Consider the following 21061-nt stretch of genomic DNA (forward strand, 5'->3'; position numbering starts at 1 on the left):
ACATTTTTATGGAAATGGTTATTTCCTCAAATTATCAAAAAATAACAAATAAAAGAAACGATGACAACTGTTATTCTAGTCACGCAGAAAGAAACATAAAAAGCGTTTCGAAAATAATTTGAAGTTATAGGTTATATTAGTAAACAAAATGAACGAAATCCATGCATGCAATTAGTTTATAAAAAATCATAAAGCATATACGTTACAGATAATAATAAAACACAAAATACTTCAAAATAGATAAATGCATAATGATAATACCCAACACCATTAATGATTTACATTCTCAATCGTTGTTTGGAATCATCGAAATTATAAAAAACGCAAAAAAATTGCTTCCAAAAATTGTTATTTATATCAACTATGGGTAAATAGTCTGTTATCAACAATTAAGAATGCGTGCATTGTTCATGACGCGTGTGGCGAGTTATAAATTGAAATTAATATTAATGAAACTGATATTACTTTACAACATCATAATATTATGTTACTTATAAACGCGATGCGGGATAACATTACAGAAAACATTTAGAGAAGAAAAATAAGAGATGTCTAAAAAAACTACGACATAACAATGATTTCAGATAAAAGACTGAAAAAAGAAATAAAATGTAATTTATCGAAAGGAGAATCAAACCAATTTATAAAAGTTAAACTTTAGAACACTCCTGTAAAGGAGAATGCAGAACATTCAAACTTCTCGGATAGTAAAGATGTGGTTACTTAGTTAAGAAGTTAAGACTGACTGGAAAACGCAATTTTGCAAAGTTGTTTAAGTTGTGGTAAAGAATAGGTTTTCACTTGTTTCCCTTTTTGCATTTACGGGAAAGATTGCCAGAATCCAGCCATACTCGATAAGACCAAGCTTTCCCCTACAGGGTATCAAATCAAGAACACCTCGTCACAAAACCCGCGACACGCGCCACCATACACCACATGAATTAACCTGGGTTAATATTGTAGTAGAAATGTTTCCAGTCGTCAAGCCACACTTCGGCGAGGCGCGCGTTGTTGTGGTTGACAACGCGGCCCGTGCCCCCCGGGAACGAGTAGGGCGTGGTCTTGCGGAACACGTGGCCCACGTGCGAGCACGGCGCGATCTCGAGCGTGCCCCCGCACATCCACACCTATCGGGCCCGGGTTTAGTTCGGCGGTATACGGAACGAGACATAAGACTTTTTTTTTAAATTTAATAACACGTAATAACAGATTTTAATCCCAAAAGTCCCATGTTTAGTTTTAAATAAAATAAAAACATAGAATACAATTTTCGTTACCTAATAATTTAAAAAACTCAAGCGAGCACGTCGTTCACCAATTTTACCGAGGGCACCAATAAATATGGTTACATCGTTGTTTTACTTGACTAAAGCGCTTTTGAGTATTGGGAGCCTTTCAACTGGAGTATTTAGGTAGTCTAAATCGAATAATTAATTCAAATGGGACCTCTATTGGGATTTAGGAGCGTTTAGGAATCGTTACGTTATATAAGCATATAAATCGCTAAACCGTAGATACTCATGATCAAATAATTACTTATTCAAATGTCGTCTATTGGGATCGCTTTGGAAACGTCATGTATATCGATTTATAGTTCGCTAGAACCTTATTCAAACTTTTACTTATTCAAATAGACTTCTTTAAGAAGCGGATTGTATTGTTTGAACAATTCTTGAACAGTTCTTGAGAACAAAGAATCACATAATCAACTAGACTATTAGGAGAGCTTTTGAATGATGCTCTATATACCAATTAGGTATCATTGTACAGTGATAGTAGATTTATTATAAGGTATTATTTCTGTAAATGTTATTTTTGTGTGAATTGTACAATTAAGTGTTTTCTATTCTATTCTATCACTGGTTCAGAAAATTGTTCCTTTAGAGAAGTGTTAAGAAATTCTTCATGCTATTTTAAACCGTATTAAGGTAACGGCACCAGTCGTGGACAAGCATCCAGTAATGGACAAAATAAATATTAAATTTAAATATTAAGACCAAAATTAACGTTATATAATTTGGCAATACTTAAAATAAAAGTTTGGTTCATAAGCTATCAAAATACGACATTTCATCTTATTCGGCCAAAATGTTTGAAGATGGCAGAACGTTATGTTTAGTTGCTGCGACTCGTTTCGAAGAAATCCGTTTTTACTAAGAAAATCCTTAAGGAAGTGAGGACACAATTTCGGTTATAAGAATTTTTGTATAAATGTCAGCAAAATTTGATATTACTTTTATTTATAGTAGTTAAGTGTACGAAATATTACACGATTTAGTATCATGGTAGGTTATGTTGTTTAAATAAAATTCATCAGTGTCCATAACTGGATTTAATTCTATGGATATATCCATTTATGGACATATGTCGAAAATAAACTTTTTTTAAAGGTATTAGTTACATGCGCTTTTCTGTATTGTCTTTTCTTTCTGATTAATAATATACCTATCACGACTATTTCAAACAAAGGGTTCCAATATTGTACAACAATTGTCCATGACTGGATTTGCTTTGGTTCCTATAATGGACATTGATATTTTTTGTTAAAATTACACTAATGGGTCCAACAACATAATATCTATCTAAACATGAAGAATATATTTTAGAACAATGGGTCATTATGTGCAGTGCGACTCGTTCTCGGCTTCATTCTCTATCACTGCGTAGAGAAGTCGCATACTTATGCGTATTGCAACGCATTTATCATAGAGAGTTCTCTGATGAACTGTTTGGATCGTTGTCTGCTGCTAAATTCCACCACCATATAGCACACATGCTTAAATTTCATCCACACCATCTTGACAACAGTAGAAAAAAAGCTTTTTACCTCGTGCTACAATTTGGAATCCATATCGATGGACCGATCAGATTAAGGCTGCTGGCGGATTCAGATTGGCGATTCACTTCACGAGTGTAGCGGAATGCCAGGAAACAGAGAGATATGGCGGAACATCGTGAAGCGGGTAACATCTACCCCCCTAGAGTGATATGACGAAGAAGAAGAAGTCCCAAAATGGATGGAATGGCTGTACTTTTTTTAGTTATATTTTTCATCCCTGACTTATTGAAAAAAAAAACCATATTGGTGTTTCTTAACGGACATAATTCGTATTTAACGATGCATTTGTCCAATTTTAGCCTAGGAAATGGAAATTAAGACTATTTTAAATATTATAAGTATGCAAAATAATTAATAAGTACCTACTATTTTTTATAAATACATCCCCGATTTATTGTATTCCAATCATCATTTTCAAGATTCTATTGATAACTATAAGTCTTCTCCAAGTGTAAATAACAGGAGAAACGACATTAGGTACAGTCCATAAATGGGTGTTCATAACTGGATGTTGTCCAAAACTGGGTGTCCATCATTAGATTTTTCACTGTCCAACACTGGTGCAAAAAAGTGTTTTTTTAATTTATAAATAACTTCATTATTTATGCATTGTAATCTTTTTTCTAACATTGGTTACGTTAAACTAACATAGAACTAAAGGTATAACTAAACAGTATCCAATAAAGTTAAAAAACCTACGAGAAATTTGCAAAAAACTTCAATTTTTTCCTTAATCTGTACAAGACTGGTGCCGTTACACTATAAAAAAATAATCAGACACAAAACATTCAGCTCTCATTAGATGACACATTTAGATCTTTTCTTATCGAGAATACATAATCGGGTATTGTTTTTACATACATGAGGGTATTTTGAAAAACAATTCCAGTACAATAAACTGAATTTTTTTTTTCACATTTCAGCATATTCACTGTTTTAAGTAAAGATAATCATGAAGTGAGCCTTAACCCTATCCTAGCTAGATCTTCTTAACGATAATGTAATATAGGTCATGTTCCTATTCACGCGCCATATTCCATAGCCCAGCTATCTACTTAATTAAAGATTTCAATCTGGCAAAATCAGCGCAATTATCCTTGCTGCATGATCTGCAATTTTTGTTAAAACTGATTATGAACAAATATAAATTTATGCCCCTTACTATAGACTTATTTGTTCGAGTTGGCAAAATATTCTCTTCAACGGAGAACAATATCTATTTAAGGAAAAAATCAAGAATTGCTTTAAATATATATTTTTACAATATTACTTGAACTCCTTATCATTGAGTATTACGTAAACAAAATAATAATATTTGACCTTTGTAATATCTAAGTGATTCATCTCCTCTGAATAATTTTTTTTTTGTTTTATTTATACCTACTAATATTATAAATGCGAAAGTAACTCTGTCTGTCTGTCTGTCGCTTACGCTTTCCCGCTTAAACCTCTCAACCGATTTTGATGAAATTTTGCACAGACAATCTTTAGACCCTGAGAAAGAACATAGGCTACCCTTTATCAAAACACCACGCGGGCGAAGCCGTTATCTGATAAAATGTCAATTGTGAATATTAAACTTGCGCCTTCCTCAAATCTATTATATTATACAAGTTTTACTGCTAATTCAGTAAATTCAATTAAAGTATTTTCACCAAACTGCCGAAGTTTCCCTGACCTTAAACATTCCTAAGATACTTTCTAGAATCGTGTTCAACAAAAGGGCAAAATACACGCTACCAGAAATATAAAGAAGAATCTATTTTTTAACAAATTCTCATATATAATGACTAATTCCAAAAAACAATAATTCTTACAATTCTGAAATTCCCATTTTCCTAATAAAACTATCAATTCCAAACATTAGTGATTAATTAGTGATACGGAAAATTTTATCGGCACGTAATTACTTTGTAGTTGGCCTAATTAATTTCTAACGACCATAGAGATTCGTCGAACGCGATTATACAAATAGTAAATACACAAGGTGTAATTGCTTTTTAATCAGGTATGATAAACCGCCAAATGTTTGAATAGTTCCGATAATGTTAGTGTTAGTTGTTCTCGTTCCGTATACCGCAGTCGGTCTACATGTTATATAAACAATTTTCACGGCTCACATAATGCTACAATACGCATACAATAACAAACAGTACGAAACAAATGCATACGTGGGACAATGAGGTTTGCGAGAGTTTAATCTTAATAAATCCTTATTATGTGCTAATTTATAGAATAGACACAAAATAAAATTATTGATATGAGGATCGAATACAGCATTTTTGCAATATATTTATTAAGAAGTGAGCCTTCTAAAACTTTTAAAATACTCCGTAGCATATTATCCCGTTAGAGTTATCAACCTTTTAGAGTAAACATCCTTTAATTGTCGTACACTCGTGAAAATTGTTACCATATAAACTCCTTAAAAAATTATTTTAAGGAGCTTATTATAAAAAATAAATACATAATTTTTGTTAATAATAATGAGCACTGTATGATGAAAATCAATTATTCATTAGCAAACACACGTTACATTATAATATAATAAATTATTGATATGACCATTTATACGCTTGTTGATTCAGATGTGTTTTATTAAGAAATAAAATCGCGGAACTATAAAAGAGACGGCTAAATTACTAAAATTCCATTAGGTACTTTCTTTTATTTTTTTATGATAAATAAATAATCATATCACGTCAGATATAATTGTAGTTAGTACATAATGATACATATAAAACCATTACATTATATAAATAAAGTTATTCTATTAAGCCATGATACGGAGAGCATTGCGTTTTAATATTTATAAAAGCTATAGGTTAAGGCCATCATTAATTTACGATACAGGCCAATTCAAAGTCTTGTAAAGGTGGGTCCACACTTGATAATTTTCGCGTATCACATCTCCGTCGTGTAGCATCGACGCGTCATGTTTTCTAGTGTGGACACAAAACGATCGCCATCATGATACATTTCGTATGTCGTAAATAATAAAATAAACATAATACATATATTGTATAATGTATTGTCGTAAGATACGGCATGGTCAAAATAGGCGTCCACACTTAGGATACGCATGCTCGATACAATACGCCTGATACGGATACGATTACTTGATACAATGTGGACCCACCTTAAAATAATTTCTAAAACTTTGTTAGCTCAACTGGTAGATGAATAATAATATAATTGGTAATATGAAAATTATATTTACGTTGCTTTGTTGATTTATTTAAACAATTGCGTCTTATTACTATAGAGTCAATACAAATTCAATTGTTCGAATGGAAAATTACTTTTATTTATTTTTTTACTTTGAAAACATAGTTAGGTAACCAATTATGTACATTGTACTTCTTCGATAGATTTAAAAGAATCAATGATTCATATTTGCATATCAACTTTCTATTATCGATAGCTATTTTAATGAGTCTGCATCAATACATGACTGACTATACATCAAAAATAATGTACGTCTAATGACCTCATAGTTATTTAAATACGGCAAATGCTCTCCGCAAAGGATTGCTGTGGATTTCATATCATAACATTTTCACTGAAAAAATTTCGGAACCTCATTGCTTCTGCATTAAGAAGAAGCAAATAAAACATAACCCAAATAAGGAACAAAAGGACACAGCATACAGTACATAACAAGAACGCTACGGAAATAAAATATCTAAAAATGAATAAGTAGAACTGAGGAAATGTTTGTATACGGAAATAGTAAAAAGCGAAACAAGCATGCCAAATAACGGAATACAGACGAGAGAGAAAAACATGTAATTAAAAAGCGAGTATGAAATGCAGTTGCAATGATAATCAAATGTTATTAAAGCTTAATCCGATGTTAATAAACGAACACAAATTAATGTTACATTGTTAATTATCCCAAGCCACAACAATACTTTTATATGCCGCTCGACGCTTTGCCAAAGATAATATTGTGTTTAATGCGCCGCGCTAATCCTCAATACGAGTTGATCAATCACAATTTTCAGGATTATCACTTTTAAATATTGCTGGAATTATAGAAACCGACTCGCCTAATCGCGATTCGGTAATCACAGCAAAGGATTATCTACGTATTTACGATAACATTATGATTAATTCACAGATAGGTAATTGAAATAATCTAATAATGCAAAGCGGACAAATTGAATCAGTGCTATCAGTATCGTGACGTTTAAAATAAACAGTATTTATGATAACATTTTTGCATAATAATTCTGAAGCAATTATACAAAGTTTAGCATTTTCTTATTCTTTTTCTGAAACTCAACGAGCGTTTGAATTCCGTAAAGTTTACTCGGAGAGTTAAAGCAAATCCCGTCGAGCGTCCAATTGACCTCAGTTCAAAGGATTTAATGCGACGTAGTTTTGCTTTCACAAAACGATTAAAGAACATTCAATCCAACATTTTCCAGAAAAAATGTTTGCAGGTCATTTATGTGCCTATCTTTTTTATAAATATTATTTTAAATTTTAAAGAAAGACTAATGATATGTTAAAAGGCCGACACAACACGGTTGCTAGTGTTTATGGTTGACCACTTAACATCAGATGGATTGTTCCTATGTTTATGGAACGCAATAATCCACCCTGCCCTACCATCTTCGATCCCTATTATCGTCCTAATCTTCCCTACCCCCAAAAATTAACCGACCTAAGCTTCTATAGTATCCTACCCCGCAATGTTTTTTTTATGTCAGAGCAAGCAAAGGGGCAGGTGGGCCTAAGTAAGTGGTCACCACCGCCCATAAACACTTTCAACACTAGTGTTGCAGGTGCTTTGCCGGCCTTTTATGGAATGTTTGGCAAAGCGTCTCCACGAACGGTCCGAACCTGGGTTCATGGCGTAATAGAACTCGCCCCACTCGTCCATCCACACCTCGGCGACGCGCGCCGCGTTGTGCAGCACGATGTTCTGCACGCCGCCGGGGAACGAGTACGGCGACTTGTCGCGGAACACGTGCCCCACGTGCGAGCACGGGATTATTTCGAGCCGACCGCCGCACTGCCACACCTTTGCCCCGATATTGTCACTTATACAGTACTGGTATAGGATTTACCCCGATAGTGTCACTTACAAGGTACTGTTATACCTTTTGTCAGCCACACGGTAGGTACTGTCAAATATTTGCTCCGATATTTATGGATTTAGCCCATGGATTATCACTTATATGGTACAGCTATAGCTTTACCCTGTAGTTTTTTCGTTTGTGGTTTATGTTACCACATAGTTAGTGTGTATTGTCACTAAATAGTATAAAGTGACACTAACTTATATTGTAAAGTACATGATGACAGAGTAGGTACTCTCTATAGAAGATAATGGTAAGATTTATGTTATTTTAAAGGAGATTTTATTTAGGTGTTTGTAAAATGAACGTAAATTGTAAACCGAACTTGGTTTTAAATACCACCCTTGTGGATATGGGTAGTATTCAAAACCAAGTTTACATAAAACGAACTAGAAACAAATTAAATATTGTTCTGTTAAAAAACTGTTACTGACCAAATACATCGTGAGTTCTATTCCTTCAAAAAGAAAAGTTGTTTGTCTGTAAAGTCGATTTACTGACGATAGTTGAACGTGACAACGTCTGATTGTGCTTCTTTGTCGCTCGTTCCGCGCTCTCGCTTGCACTTCAAGCCTTACATAGAACGCCTCAGAGCGAGGTAACGCCGCATGAGTCATGTTTTTTCGTGCGTGCAGCCGGCTCTATCGAATTATAAGACGTTGTCACGTCAAAAATTCCAGTACCATAGAGAACACATCGATCTCCAAAATTAATCAAGTCATATACAATACCCGGAAGCTCATCTCCAGATTCTCCCCGCCCCAGATGTCCATGCCCTCATCGTAGGAGCCGATCTTGTAGAAGTACTCCTTGTCTATCGCAAACAGCCCGCCGGCCATAGTTGGCGTCCGCAACGGTGCGGTACGATCGCCCCCACGCCGCGCCATTTCACGCTCCGGCACACGGTACCTGCAGTCAAGATTGACGTTTAATATCTTTTTAATTTTGACAGAACTAGAGTGCATGTTACGGATTGCTTATTTTTGTATCTTGTTCTATGTAGTAGAAATCACAGCGTCAGAACCATACCTTAAAGAAACCCAACTCCCAAGACAATCATAAAATAATTATACACAGTCAGAACCTAATGCCCCAGCCACACGACTCGACGAGTGGTATCATTGTATGGGAAGTGACGAGGGAAGTAGGCAGGGACGAAGGGGAAGTAGTGTGGCCACGTTACTCGTCATGCCACTCGTCGTGCTCATCGTCCTGCTCACTGCTCCCTATTTTGTCGGCTTTTGCGCGCGAGTCAAAGGACCGGCAATACGAGTGCGAATTAGGGATGGGCGTCATGGAATCAACGGACTAGTTAAATTAACCGTCTATAAGTACACTCAACGATTCGACAAGTCCATCGCTCACCACTAGTTGAATTCAACGGCTAAACAGTCTTATTGATAATTAAGAATAAATTCTTTTCTTTGAAGTTTTAAAAAAAAATATTTTTGGTTTACAAGACCAATGTTTTGAATTTAAACTATAAAAACAAACGATAATAAGTTTTTTAGTAATACTTTTTTTTAAGGGATTTTTGTAAGAAAGCATAAACATTTATTAATTGTTTTATTGAGATTAGAATTTATTGTTTTAATAATTTATTTAATAATAGTTATTTATTTTACACATGGACTAGTCGAAGATTTTAACTAGTTGAACGACATTTAACGATCTAGTCTCGTTGATGAAAAATACGTCGACGACCCATCCCTAGTGAAGAGCGTCGCGATTAATCGCGCGAATAGAGCAGTGTGTGGCCAGACGGCAATATCGAGGCGAGCGGCAGCGCGATGAGCAGGACGAGTAGCTGGACGAGGAGCAGGACGAGTAGCATAGTGTGGCTGGGGTATAACATTCTCAAGACAGGGGAAAATATTATCGAGGCACCTTTAAAAGTATTCATTTAAAAACATGGCCAAATTAATCAAATTTATAAAAAAAAGCATTCAAATTGCTATAAAACTAAATATCAAGTAGGTATGTAATGTGTTTATAGTTTCAGGTTTTTATGAAGCAGTAAAGCGAATCATTATCTTGTTTTTACGAAAACAATTTGTCATACTTATCATAGCCATAAAACTAAACATTTTTTTTACTCAGGTTTCACTAATTAACTGGCAAAATATTAAGTTACTAATTGAGACACCAAATTATTTCTTCGAAGAATGTTTTTTTTTTCACATCAACAACGAGAATTAGAAATTCAGAATTGGTATTGATTTCATTAAATTCATTCATGATTTTATTTAATACAACTGTATTAAACAAACCTCATATTCAAATATTACACTTTTTGATAAAACAAAATCAATAAGTTTTTCAACTTCGGTTCTCCAAATATCATAACAAAAACTGCAATCAAACATGATACATGCTTTCTATTTCTTACGGAAATTGAGTACATAGGCCATTTATACTCAAACGTGATAAAAACGTACAAAACATTGCCAAGAACAAGTCATCATATCATGTCGTGACCTAAATGAAAACTATTAGAAAAACCCACAGAACCTTTATTTACCATAGATTGTACTAACTGAAAACAAGTAAGTATATTCGAGAAAGCACATAATTCCCGTAATAAAATGACATAAAATTTATGCTTTATCAGCTAACATCAATATCGACATGTTATAAACAAGGATTTGTTTTTTAATTTTCCGATAATCAAATTGACGAAAGCCACATATAATCAAATGTAAGTAATAAATTACATACAATTATGTACTCCATCAATTATTGAAAGTCCTTATCGAATCATACATTTACGAAAGGCATTCATGAAAGGGAACTTCTAAGAAATTTAATTGGATACCAATCAATCGATAAGAATTAATTATTCTAAAAATATCAATGGAATTGGGTGTACAATTCATTTTAATAATAACTTGAACATTTTTCCACGGCGATCATAAATATTTAATCGGCAATAAGTACATATTATTTGGTATAAATATATTAATCGTAATTTACAACTTCATACATTTCAATGTCTCCATTATTCTGGCAATACATTCGCGAATACACATGTGCTATCGACAAATTTCGAACATTATATTACAACCTATTCAAAAGTATCAAACATTTTAAAGTACAAATAGTATACAACGGGTCTTTCAACTCTGCTAGACTCTTCGGAGTCACGGCCAACATGCACATTTACGTAACACCTCCGCAAACCGGTCCGAATCCATATTTATCATTGATACTACATTTTTTTAACCTTTTACTTTCACGAAAATGGTTCGTTGAAGGTCACAAGATCAAAAGTGCACTCAAATTAAATGCAAGAGACGAATCTTACAAAGTATCTTGGCATGTTAGTATTACAGGATAGAAAATGAATGAATCGAGATCGTAGGCTCAGAAAAAGAGATTTATGGACGAGGGGAAAGTGTTAATTAATGTATACGGTAATGATTGAAACGGTAATTTAACATTGATCAATGAAGGTATATTTTTACTATGATTGTAATTACTGCAATTCTCTATCGCAGAAGAAATTAAGGTTGCTTTTCCACTAATATTGTGCGCGGATTTGAATGGAGGAATGTGTTTTTAAATAACCAATAGTATCGCTTCAAAACTAAACGCTAATCGTTTCAAACTTCAAGCTAAATGAAGCGATATGATTGGTTCTTGACAAACACATTCCTCGCTACAAATCCTCGCAGTGAAAAAGCACCCTAATCCACAAACTGTCAATCGTCATCCGCATTTGAAGCAACCTTCCTTATTTGAACATTCTTTTCTCCGCTTTAGCCATACTGCACAGAAACAACCATCGATAAATACAGGAAGTGCATACTTTAAAACAAGTTACACCTACTAATAAAATAGCGATACAAACTCGTTAATTCCAACACGGTGTCCCATAAACATACGATGTGGTTTAAAAGGAGCCGTTCGACCATGAAACACGTGATTGTAATGCATGACTGATACGTCATAATTACCAATTTTCTATTATTTGATGATTATGCGTTAGAACAATTAAAACTCACATTTACTGGTCATTACTTTTATAGCGACGTGATATTTTTTCCATAAAAATTGGAGAAAAAAAATCTCGAAAGTAACTCTTCCTCGATTCATTATATCCAACATAGACAAAATAGACGGTAACTAATAAGCTTTTAAATATAATATTATTTTTATAATACGCAGTACGCATCTATTCATTATCATAAGAAAAATGAAGTACAAGGTGAAGAAAACGAAGAGCATTACAACCTTGATAAACCACAAGAGGAAAAAAATGCAAAAGCTAATTATCTTTTAATCAACAAAATCTTTCAAATTATTTGCAAAATCAATTAACATTCATATGAAAACAACGAAATTACACTCTCGATATTAATGAATAACGTCTAACAATATTAAACAAGTGATAAATATCAAATGAATTAACTCAGATTGCAGACACAATACCGCGATAGAATTGTATGGGTTTTTTAATTAGATTACAGAAACCTGAACAATAGTAATTGATAAGTTCAGATAGGATTAAACTATAGAATTTCCACTGTTTAACATTATTGGAAATTCCGATTGTCTTTTTAATCAGATTTACAAGTAAAATGGTCATTAAAATGCAAGGAAAGATCTTTTTACCTTCCCGTTATTTATTATCAACTGACCACAAGATATTCAATCACTGTAAATGACATTAGGTACTTTTTTATTCTTCATTAGGTACATATTTAATTTATTCTTCATCTCTATTGTAATTTGTATATCAGTCACATTCAAGCTTACTCTTTAGTCTTTTATCTTCTTAAATTATGATTTTGAATTCACTTCGTACAAATACATTTGTACCCGAAATGTACAATTCTAATGTTCCAAATAAATAAAGGGGTACTTGAACAAATAATTGAACTATGTACACTTATAAACGTCGGAAGCGTGAACAATAGGAGACGCGGGTTACGCAAGCAAAACAATCTTGAGTTACGATCACTGCAACCTTGGGACCATAGATTCTGCATGTGTAGTTTTCTCTAAGATTTTTTTCCTTATTTACCTACTTTTCCTTAATTTAAAAGTTTTTTATTTTATAATGTACAAAATAACTAACATACATTGTTAATTCTAGAACTGAAATCGTAAAATTCCTGGAAAGGTCATATTTCCTGAGTTTGTCCGATGTTCTGCAAAGATATTTTTCTGCAGTTAATTGATGTCAAAATATCTGTCTTGTACGGTATTATACTTTAAGGACCTAACATAGACCCTTGCAGAACTCCCCACCGCATAGTTAAATCAGTGACGATTTTTTTTTATAATTTGCTACAGAACACTGCAATATGAGTAAGGAAATTTAAAATATAAATATTGACCTTCTGATAGGTAATGCAGATTAAATATATAGCCTTATCACACGGTAAATTATTCGCTTTAGTAGCACACTTAATGTGGACAGGAAAAAGCATGAAAACGATACAATTTGTTCTTTAATTTAACGCTTATATTATTAAAAATTATAACAAAATTTTGAATTTTCTTTGGTTTACAGACACAAAAATTTTGTTTTGTTTTGAAATATCAATATCAAAGTTATTTATGTCAATTGTCATCGCATTACAGGATATTAATTAATATATAGATTTCATAACAACACTACACACGTTTCACTTATCGGAAAATATAAGTAATAAGTATTCATATTTTGTCGAAAAAATTTGCACATCCTACCAACCCTAACAAAAAATATTCCAACCAAAATAGAAATCAAATTTTACATTCACCGTCCGAGGGCCCTCAACGTAACCTTTAAGGCTTATACATGCGCTAATAACCTTGACCATACTTGACGGATCTCAAACCTCTCCCGCTGCACCTTCTTTTTTCCTCGCATTTTGTATTTAAAAAGATACTAATCAATGAAACAAAATATCCTCGTCAGGGACTGTTGTGTAACTGATAATTTATTAAACATAAAATTTTCAGAGCTCTAAGTCAGCAGGTTACGAAGTTTATAGAGTATTTGCGGAAAAATCGATGACCACGGCACATTTTTTTTCTAGAAATCTATTAACTTTGGAAAAAAGTCCTCGCGAGCAATTAAAGATCAAAGACTTCGGTATTGTGCTTTATGTTGTACCAGACTTTATAGAGGTTGAACATAGTCGAAATTGCCGGGTAGCGCCTTAATTAAAAACACCAAGAGTACCGAGCTTCAATGAAACTTGAAAATCCGATGTCAACTACTTACCATCTGAAGTTGAGTTTCCAATTGAAGCCGCCCCAAGTCATGTCGGACGCTTGTATGTACTCGAATGTTGTGTCGGAGATTACATCTATAATCGGGCAGACCACTGTTGATCTGTCTTCCACTATCCTTGCGAGCAGCGGCTCTAGCCAACCCTCTGTTGACAAATAGGACATGTTATATAACTAGTTGTGACGCGTATCAAGATCCGTAGATGAAGTCGTGGGTAAAAGCATGGTAAAAGTAAGTATTTCTATAGATATTTTTGGAACATAAACTACATACAACAAGTATCATGAAAATTTTATATCTGCACGATGATTCACGTTTGTTTGTGTTTAATCTGTTTAAATTACCTACTGATAAATAGCTAAACGTGTAACGTGTAAACCTACTATAAAAAAATAAAATAAAAAAAGTAAAGTAAATAATCAATCTCATTTTAAAAATCATACTATTCATTCATTCATCATACAACTAGCAAACCGGGCGAACTCCGTTTCACCACCAGAGACACCTTTTCTTTGCTAAACCACACGGAGCCCGAGATCTTTCCAACGAATGCAAAACCGTGGAAATCGGTTCGTCCGTTCTGGAGTTATAGCGTCAGGAAGGAAAACCCGACTTATTTTTATATAGGTAGTAGAAATATCATATTAGGCTTTATCAAAACATCGCACCATTAATCCTTACTAATATGTATTATAAATGCGAAAGTAACTCTGTCTGTCTGTCTGTCTGTTACTCAATCACGCCTAAACTACTGAACCAATTTGCATGAAATTTGGTATGGAGATATTTTGATACCCGAGAAAGGACATAGGCTACCTTTTATTGCAAAATATGTACCACGGGCGAAGCCGGGGCGGACCACTAGTACCTAATAAAGTACACTAGGACAACGATATAATACTACACTACAGTCTAGGCTAGATAAAGGACAGTCTTAAAGTTGCCTTTCGGTGTCCTTATCGTAACTTGATTTATGACATTATATGGATTAAGAGTTATTCGCGTTATTAGTTATGAACTATGAAACACTACGCAATTCCGACTACATAATATTTATTCTGTGATAATATTATTGATACGATAGCATTACTGTCTGGCTGTATGTTACGCTTTCGCACGTCTCTGAGCCAATTTTGATGAAATTTGGAACAAATATAAAATATACCTAGGGAAAGGATGTATATGCTTTTTGTCAAGAAAACAAATCTTAATGTGAGTGAAATAGGGGACGGAAAATGTACGTGGTCACGCGATATTGTGAAGTGCACGCGAGCGAAGCCGAGGGCGGATAGCTAGTTTATCATTTAAGCTGAAGAAACTTGCTTCAATAATAGGTTACACACGTTTCAAAGAAACTAATTAGTACAATAGAATGAAACGATGCCAGATTTTTTTGTGTCGTAATCATCGTAATGTGTCTAAACCAAACGTGTCGCAGTATCTGCCTAAACTCAAGAATTTGAACAGATTTGAACATTTCGCATATGATTTTAATAAAACCTTATTATTTTTTAATCTAACATCAAAGTAGAACACAACGTTTATCTAATAAAAGATCTGTATAATTGTGTTTTAATCGTACTTTGCCATATCTTAACATCAAAAACATCGCAAAACAATTGTATACATGGTCCATTAATCGATAAAGAAATTAAATCAATAACACTGTCACTTTCGAAGCAACTAATTACATTTTAAAGACAATCATATAGTATTGTAAATCAATGAATTTATAGTCGAGAAAAACCCACAATGAAATGAAATCAAACGGTACTTATGAGTATATCGCACTCACAATCATTGAATTAACTATAAGATCGTCTAATAGTTTGATTTACATTTTATTTCAACATCCGCAATATCGGACAATTATCATTAACGAAGCAATTAATCTTTTATACTTTCATCGTAATACGGTGCTGTGTGTGAGCGGGATTCTTTTCGCAACAAAACATAATTACCTAAAGAAAGATTAATAGAGTTATTATGAGAATCCTGTAAGAATGAATGTAAATTATTAAAGACTAGCTAGTCATCACAGCTTTGCGTGGGCTAATCCGTAATAAGACTAAAAATACATTTTTTTACTTAAAGCCGTTGTCATTCAAGAATTGTTATTTATATCTCTTTAAGTCGTTATAAATATCTTAATTCTTATCAGTTGTTCATGAGATTAGCGATCTTTTCGGCTTTATAATATTAGTAGTATGAATTTATTACTTGGATCAAACTGATTCATATAATACACAAGTCGATCTCATTTGTGTCAAAAGCACGAACTTTCTCTCGTCACTACTTGCTAATTACGCTAATGGGCACTCGATAAACTTGCGCCGAGACGATTATTTAGATGGCATTTTAAATATAATATTTAACAGTTCTTATATTTGTACAACGAACGAAGTTATATTGTAACAATTGAGGGAATTGAATTAAATTGTGCATCCGTTTACGTTCGAAACTATTTACTTCCGTTTAGGAAATTTGTGTGAAACTATTATTTCCACGATAAGTAAGTAACAAATGTATCAATTTTATGTTATTTTTAAATCGTCCTTCTATTATATCTATTATAAATAAATAGGTAGACAACACATACGCAAAACTATCTTCGTATGTAAGCAGTTAAGTTCTTAAGATTAATTTATGAGCATGTTTATATTCATATGGAAATAGCAAATTGCAATACCAGAAATACTCGGCGTTATAATGAAAAATAGAAATGGGGAATGATAATCTACGGCCTACGCAGATGCAAATAACTTTTTGCAAGCACCAGTAAATAAATTTATAATTACGAGACCTACACTGACTGGCTCACTATCTTCTTATACGTTCCCTATGGAAACATTTTAATACTTACTGATTATTATTATTATAATATTGTGTAGGTGGACTTCAAGTGATTGACCCGTGATAAAAACCAAAATAAATTTCGGCTTTTATCAGGAACCACTATAGTAAAAAAATCGTTCCTCATTATATTTTTTTTAGAAATAGACTTTGAACTAACGAGCCAATGTCTATGTATGCTAAGAAGTACCTTCCTACAATTTGCATACAAGCATTTTCCTACAATTAAACGCTGTTAATATGGCTTTGTAACGAGACAAGATAACACTGCATGTAGTAATTTGCATTGAATTCTAGCTACGATATACATATGTATGAACAATCGACTGCGTAAAAAAGTGTAATTGTATAATTAGTGCGTCGACAGATCATCCACTTACATAGGGGAATGAACAGAGCACTACAATGCGTTAGAATTTACAATAACTAGCTAGTTTAATCGATTGGTTATAAAAAAAAATATACGGCACGTATTAGGAACCCGACAATTTTATGTAATAGGTACATATAATGATTAAGATCGGGTATCTTTTGATTACTTTCTAATATTCCTATTCTGTTGTGATATTATATTTACATCTATAAGAATATCTAAACTCTAAAGCGACTTTGATGATATATTTCTTGGAAATAGAAACCACACTTGCAGATAGCAGGAACACGAAAGAAATTTGTAAAGTTACCAAACACTCAATAAAAAATTAAATTTAATTTAATAAAAAGTGAAAGTTAAAATGTTTCTCAACCATTGAATGACATTTAGCACACTTACCACATTCAATTTTTTTAAGAGTTTAATAATTTTTAAATATGATTAACACCCAAAATATGACTCCAAATATCATAGCCGATGCACATAACATTCTAGTACTTATCTATACATTGCTCGATTTCCGCGACAACGTAGGCGCTCATAGTTTACCTGTATCATTTTAAACCGGAATAAACAATTGGGTATATGACATTTCAGTCCTGTTTGGTACTAAGATAGATTATTTTGCATTCGCACATTAAACTAGGCAGTCTATTTTTTAGCGAGGTAAACTATAGGCACCTATAGGTAAGTAAATCAACCTTACTGCGGTCAGCTTAACGATGGGTGACCATGTGGTATTTCAATTTAGCGCCTCCATGCTTCGAAGGTCACAATATGTTAGACGTTAGTCTCAAGAAACAGACAGGAGTCATTTTACAATGTGAATAGCTATACAGCATTTTTCCCAAAAACTGTGAATGCATTTCAGAATATATTAAAAAATTATGGATGGTTTTCTACAAGCGTTTTCCTTAGCTGTAGCAGTACTTGCCCTTAGTGACCCGTGTAATAAATTCATATACAGGTATAGTACGATAATTTAAACTATCCTATCAACAAAAAAGGGTGTGTGCCGAGCACTCGTATCCGAAGTGAAACTTCTTTGGCAAAATTCAAAGATACCAAAATCTTCACCTTACTCCATGACGTGACGATACCGTCAGGAAATTTTACACTCAACGCGCCAAAAGTTTCACTTCAAAAGAAATAATAATAGTTTAAAAAAACTAAAAAAACACGCTTTTTATAGAAACCGAACTAAAAAATGGAATAATTTTATCAAATTAGTGTATTGTCATCGGTCCTCAATAAATCAACAAAGTTTGAACGAAATCTGGCCGTTTAAAGTGGGTCAAAATCGCGCCCAAAGAAGTCGGTTACAAACAAACAAACATACAGGTGAAGCTAATATAAAGCGTGTAAATAAAGAGTAACTCACCAGTACATTCACAATGTGCATCCAAGAAGGTGATGACGTCACCCTTGACATGTTTCGCGCCCAAAAGCCGAGCGCGGATGAGTCCCGAACGATTTTCAGTTCGGAACAACCGCGTTGGTACGGGCAGCGTCTTTATGTAGTCCTCTAGCTTCTTACCTAAGTGTTCTAGGGAACACGACGAAATAAAAAAGTTGACGTTTTTATATGTATCATGGTTACGAAGTAAGGTCATTAGATAGAAAAAAAAACATGTATTTTTATTTACTATTAGTAAAAAAAATTTTTTGAAATTTTTATCAAATACGAATTTCAAAATTTAAAATATTCAAATGTCTCATGGAAACAAATTTTTAAAATAAACATTATTCGTAAATAAATAATTCGTCTAGTCATAAAAATGCATAAATGTTTAAATATCTAGAGCACATGAATTAATAATGTTTTAAACATGGACGTATAAAAAAAGACGGACGGTATATCGCCTAAACATTGAGTGAAGCCTAGTAATGGCGGCGAAACATCCATGTGTGTGTGCCATGTTGCCATGGCAACAACTGTCCTGATGACAATGGCGGCTGTATTTTTTTCTATGTTGTTTGCCGTAATAATTTTGTCATTAAAACATAAAAGAAATAACTTGCTTCCCTGTGGAATGTAATCCCTTGTGTTTTGTTATTTAAAATTGTACAGTTGCGACACCATTTAACCACGCAAGCCGGCATTTTAAATATTTTTTGTGAAACAGTGACGCAGTTATCAGTCGGTAGTTCACGACGTAATGGCGGCCGACTAGCTTACTATGGTGAAAGTGTGTGCGTGTTTATTGTCTTTACACGATCGCTAGCTTACTATGGTGGCTTCACGTTGTTTGTTCGTAATACGGCGTCCGTCTTTTTTTATACGTCCATGGTTTTAAATATTAAATAACTTGATTTGGAAATTTATCAAATATGTAGTAAACATTTAGATGCTACATTTTTGTTTCTAAGATAATATGTAAGTAAAATTCGTAAGTAATTTTTATGAGTTTGCTTAAGATTGTATCAGAACCAACATATTAACCGGCTTTTAAAAAGTATCAAAATATTTACGATAAATAATACCATATAAAAATGGTGATACATAGTTTAAAGAAGTATCAACATTTTTATTTCCTTACAAATGGTTCTTTTTACATTCCCAATAACACATTTAAAACACATTGGTAAATATTTATTCAGCTCTATAAATGTCAAATCACCTTTGTTAAAATTCCATGTAAAAAGCATATTTTACATATTCCAATAAATTTCTGAACCATAAATTAAAAAAGTACAAAGAATGAGACACTAATTGAATACCTACATTTTTAACATTGAACATTTAATTCAACAGTCTGAAAACGCACTATAACCTTTCACTTTCACCAAACGCTTACTTTACAGTAGGCAGTAACAATAAATAATCCAAAAGCCTGTACATTTAAATGTACACTTCAATCTATAACATAACAGTAGACAGGAACAATAAAAAGTTATGTACATATACAGTGGTGGACGTTTAATTAGAAACACGTAACAGGATGAAGTAGTCATCAAATTTATTTACTTTTGTGTATTAACGTATTAGTGATTAAGCATTATTTCATATGTAATAGAACACCCGTTAATCTAGTTTTATAATAAATTGCTTATTTTTAATCAAACGTTAGCTTAAATTAATAAAATTAAACAACTTTAAGTGAAACCTGATTTCCAAGCATTTTCAGTCTGGACAACAAATTAGAAACAGCATGCTTCGAGTGTTCCAAAGTCAAAACCTGTTGAAATGCCGACAATATTTTTTTCTTCTACAAATATTTGCACCGTTTTTTAAACATTCCGTATAAAAGTTTCTGAAAATTAATTTGCTTTGCAGTATAAATGGGTAAAAGTAACAATTGTGACCCATCAACAAGAAAAATAATTTTAAGTTTACATTTTGACAAAAACTGGAGTTACAGGAAAGAATAAAATCATTTAGAGTGTTTGATAAAAAGATATTCAATGCTACAGTTTATTTAAAAGAGCATGGTACTTCTGATTAAGTGCCTAAAAAAGCTCGACCATGAAAAACCACTGCTCGCGAGCATAAGCAAATAATTATTTTCTCAAAGATGGATCCATTTAAAGGTTCCAATTCTATTAGAAAATATGTTTTTGCAAACGTGTTAAAATCTCATACAATCTAAGGCACGACGTTGTAAAGCCGTTGTTGTCTATAAAGATTATAACAGTCTAAAAACAACCCCATACATGCCCATACTATAATGTTTCCTCCG

General features: G+C 33.1%; 1 protein-coding gene across 3 annotated transcripts in view; it reads right to left on the reverse strand.

The window, feature by feature from the left end:
* Pgant5 (polypeptide N-acetylgalactosaminyltransferase 5) overlaps positions 1 to 21061 on the reverse strand; it is a 40532-nt gene that overhangs the window by 16527 nt on the left and 2944 nt on the right. For 2 of the 3 annotated variants that reach the window (XM_090111345.1, XM_090111346.1), the window contains exons 6-9: positions 18763 to 18927; positions 14147 to 14300; positions 8661 to 8838; positions 7691 to 7871 (exon numbers count right to left, since the gene is read on the reverse strand). In XM_090111345.1, the coding sequence (XP_089967471.1) occupies positions 7691 to 7871; positions 8661 to 8838; positions 14147 to 14300; positions 18763 to 18927 (678 nt within the window). Of the gene's footprint in view, positions 1 to 946; positions 1128 to 7690; positions 7872 to 8660; positions 8839 to 14146; positions 14301 to 18762; positions 18928 to 21061 lie in introns of all 3 variants that reach the window. The other variant, XM_090111348.1, reaches the window with a different exon arrangement.

Source organism: Colias eurytheme, chromosome 17, assembly GCF_061535395.1.
Source record: "Colias eurytheme isolate Ceu_HAF_F1 chromosome 17, ilColEury1 Martin Lab GWU primary, whole genome shotgun sequence".
Classification (NCBI taxonomy): Eukaryota; Metazoa; Arthropoda; class Insecta; order Lepidoptera; family Pieridae; genus Colias; species Colias eurytheme.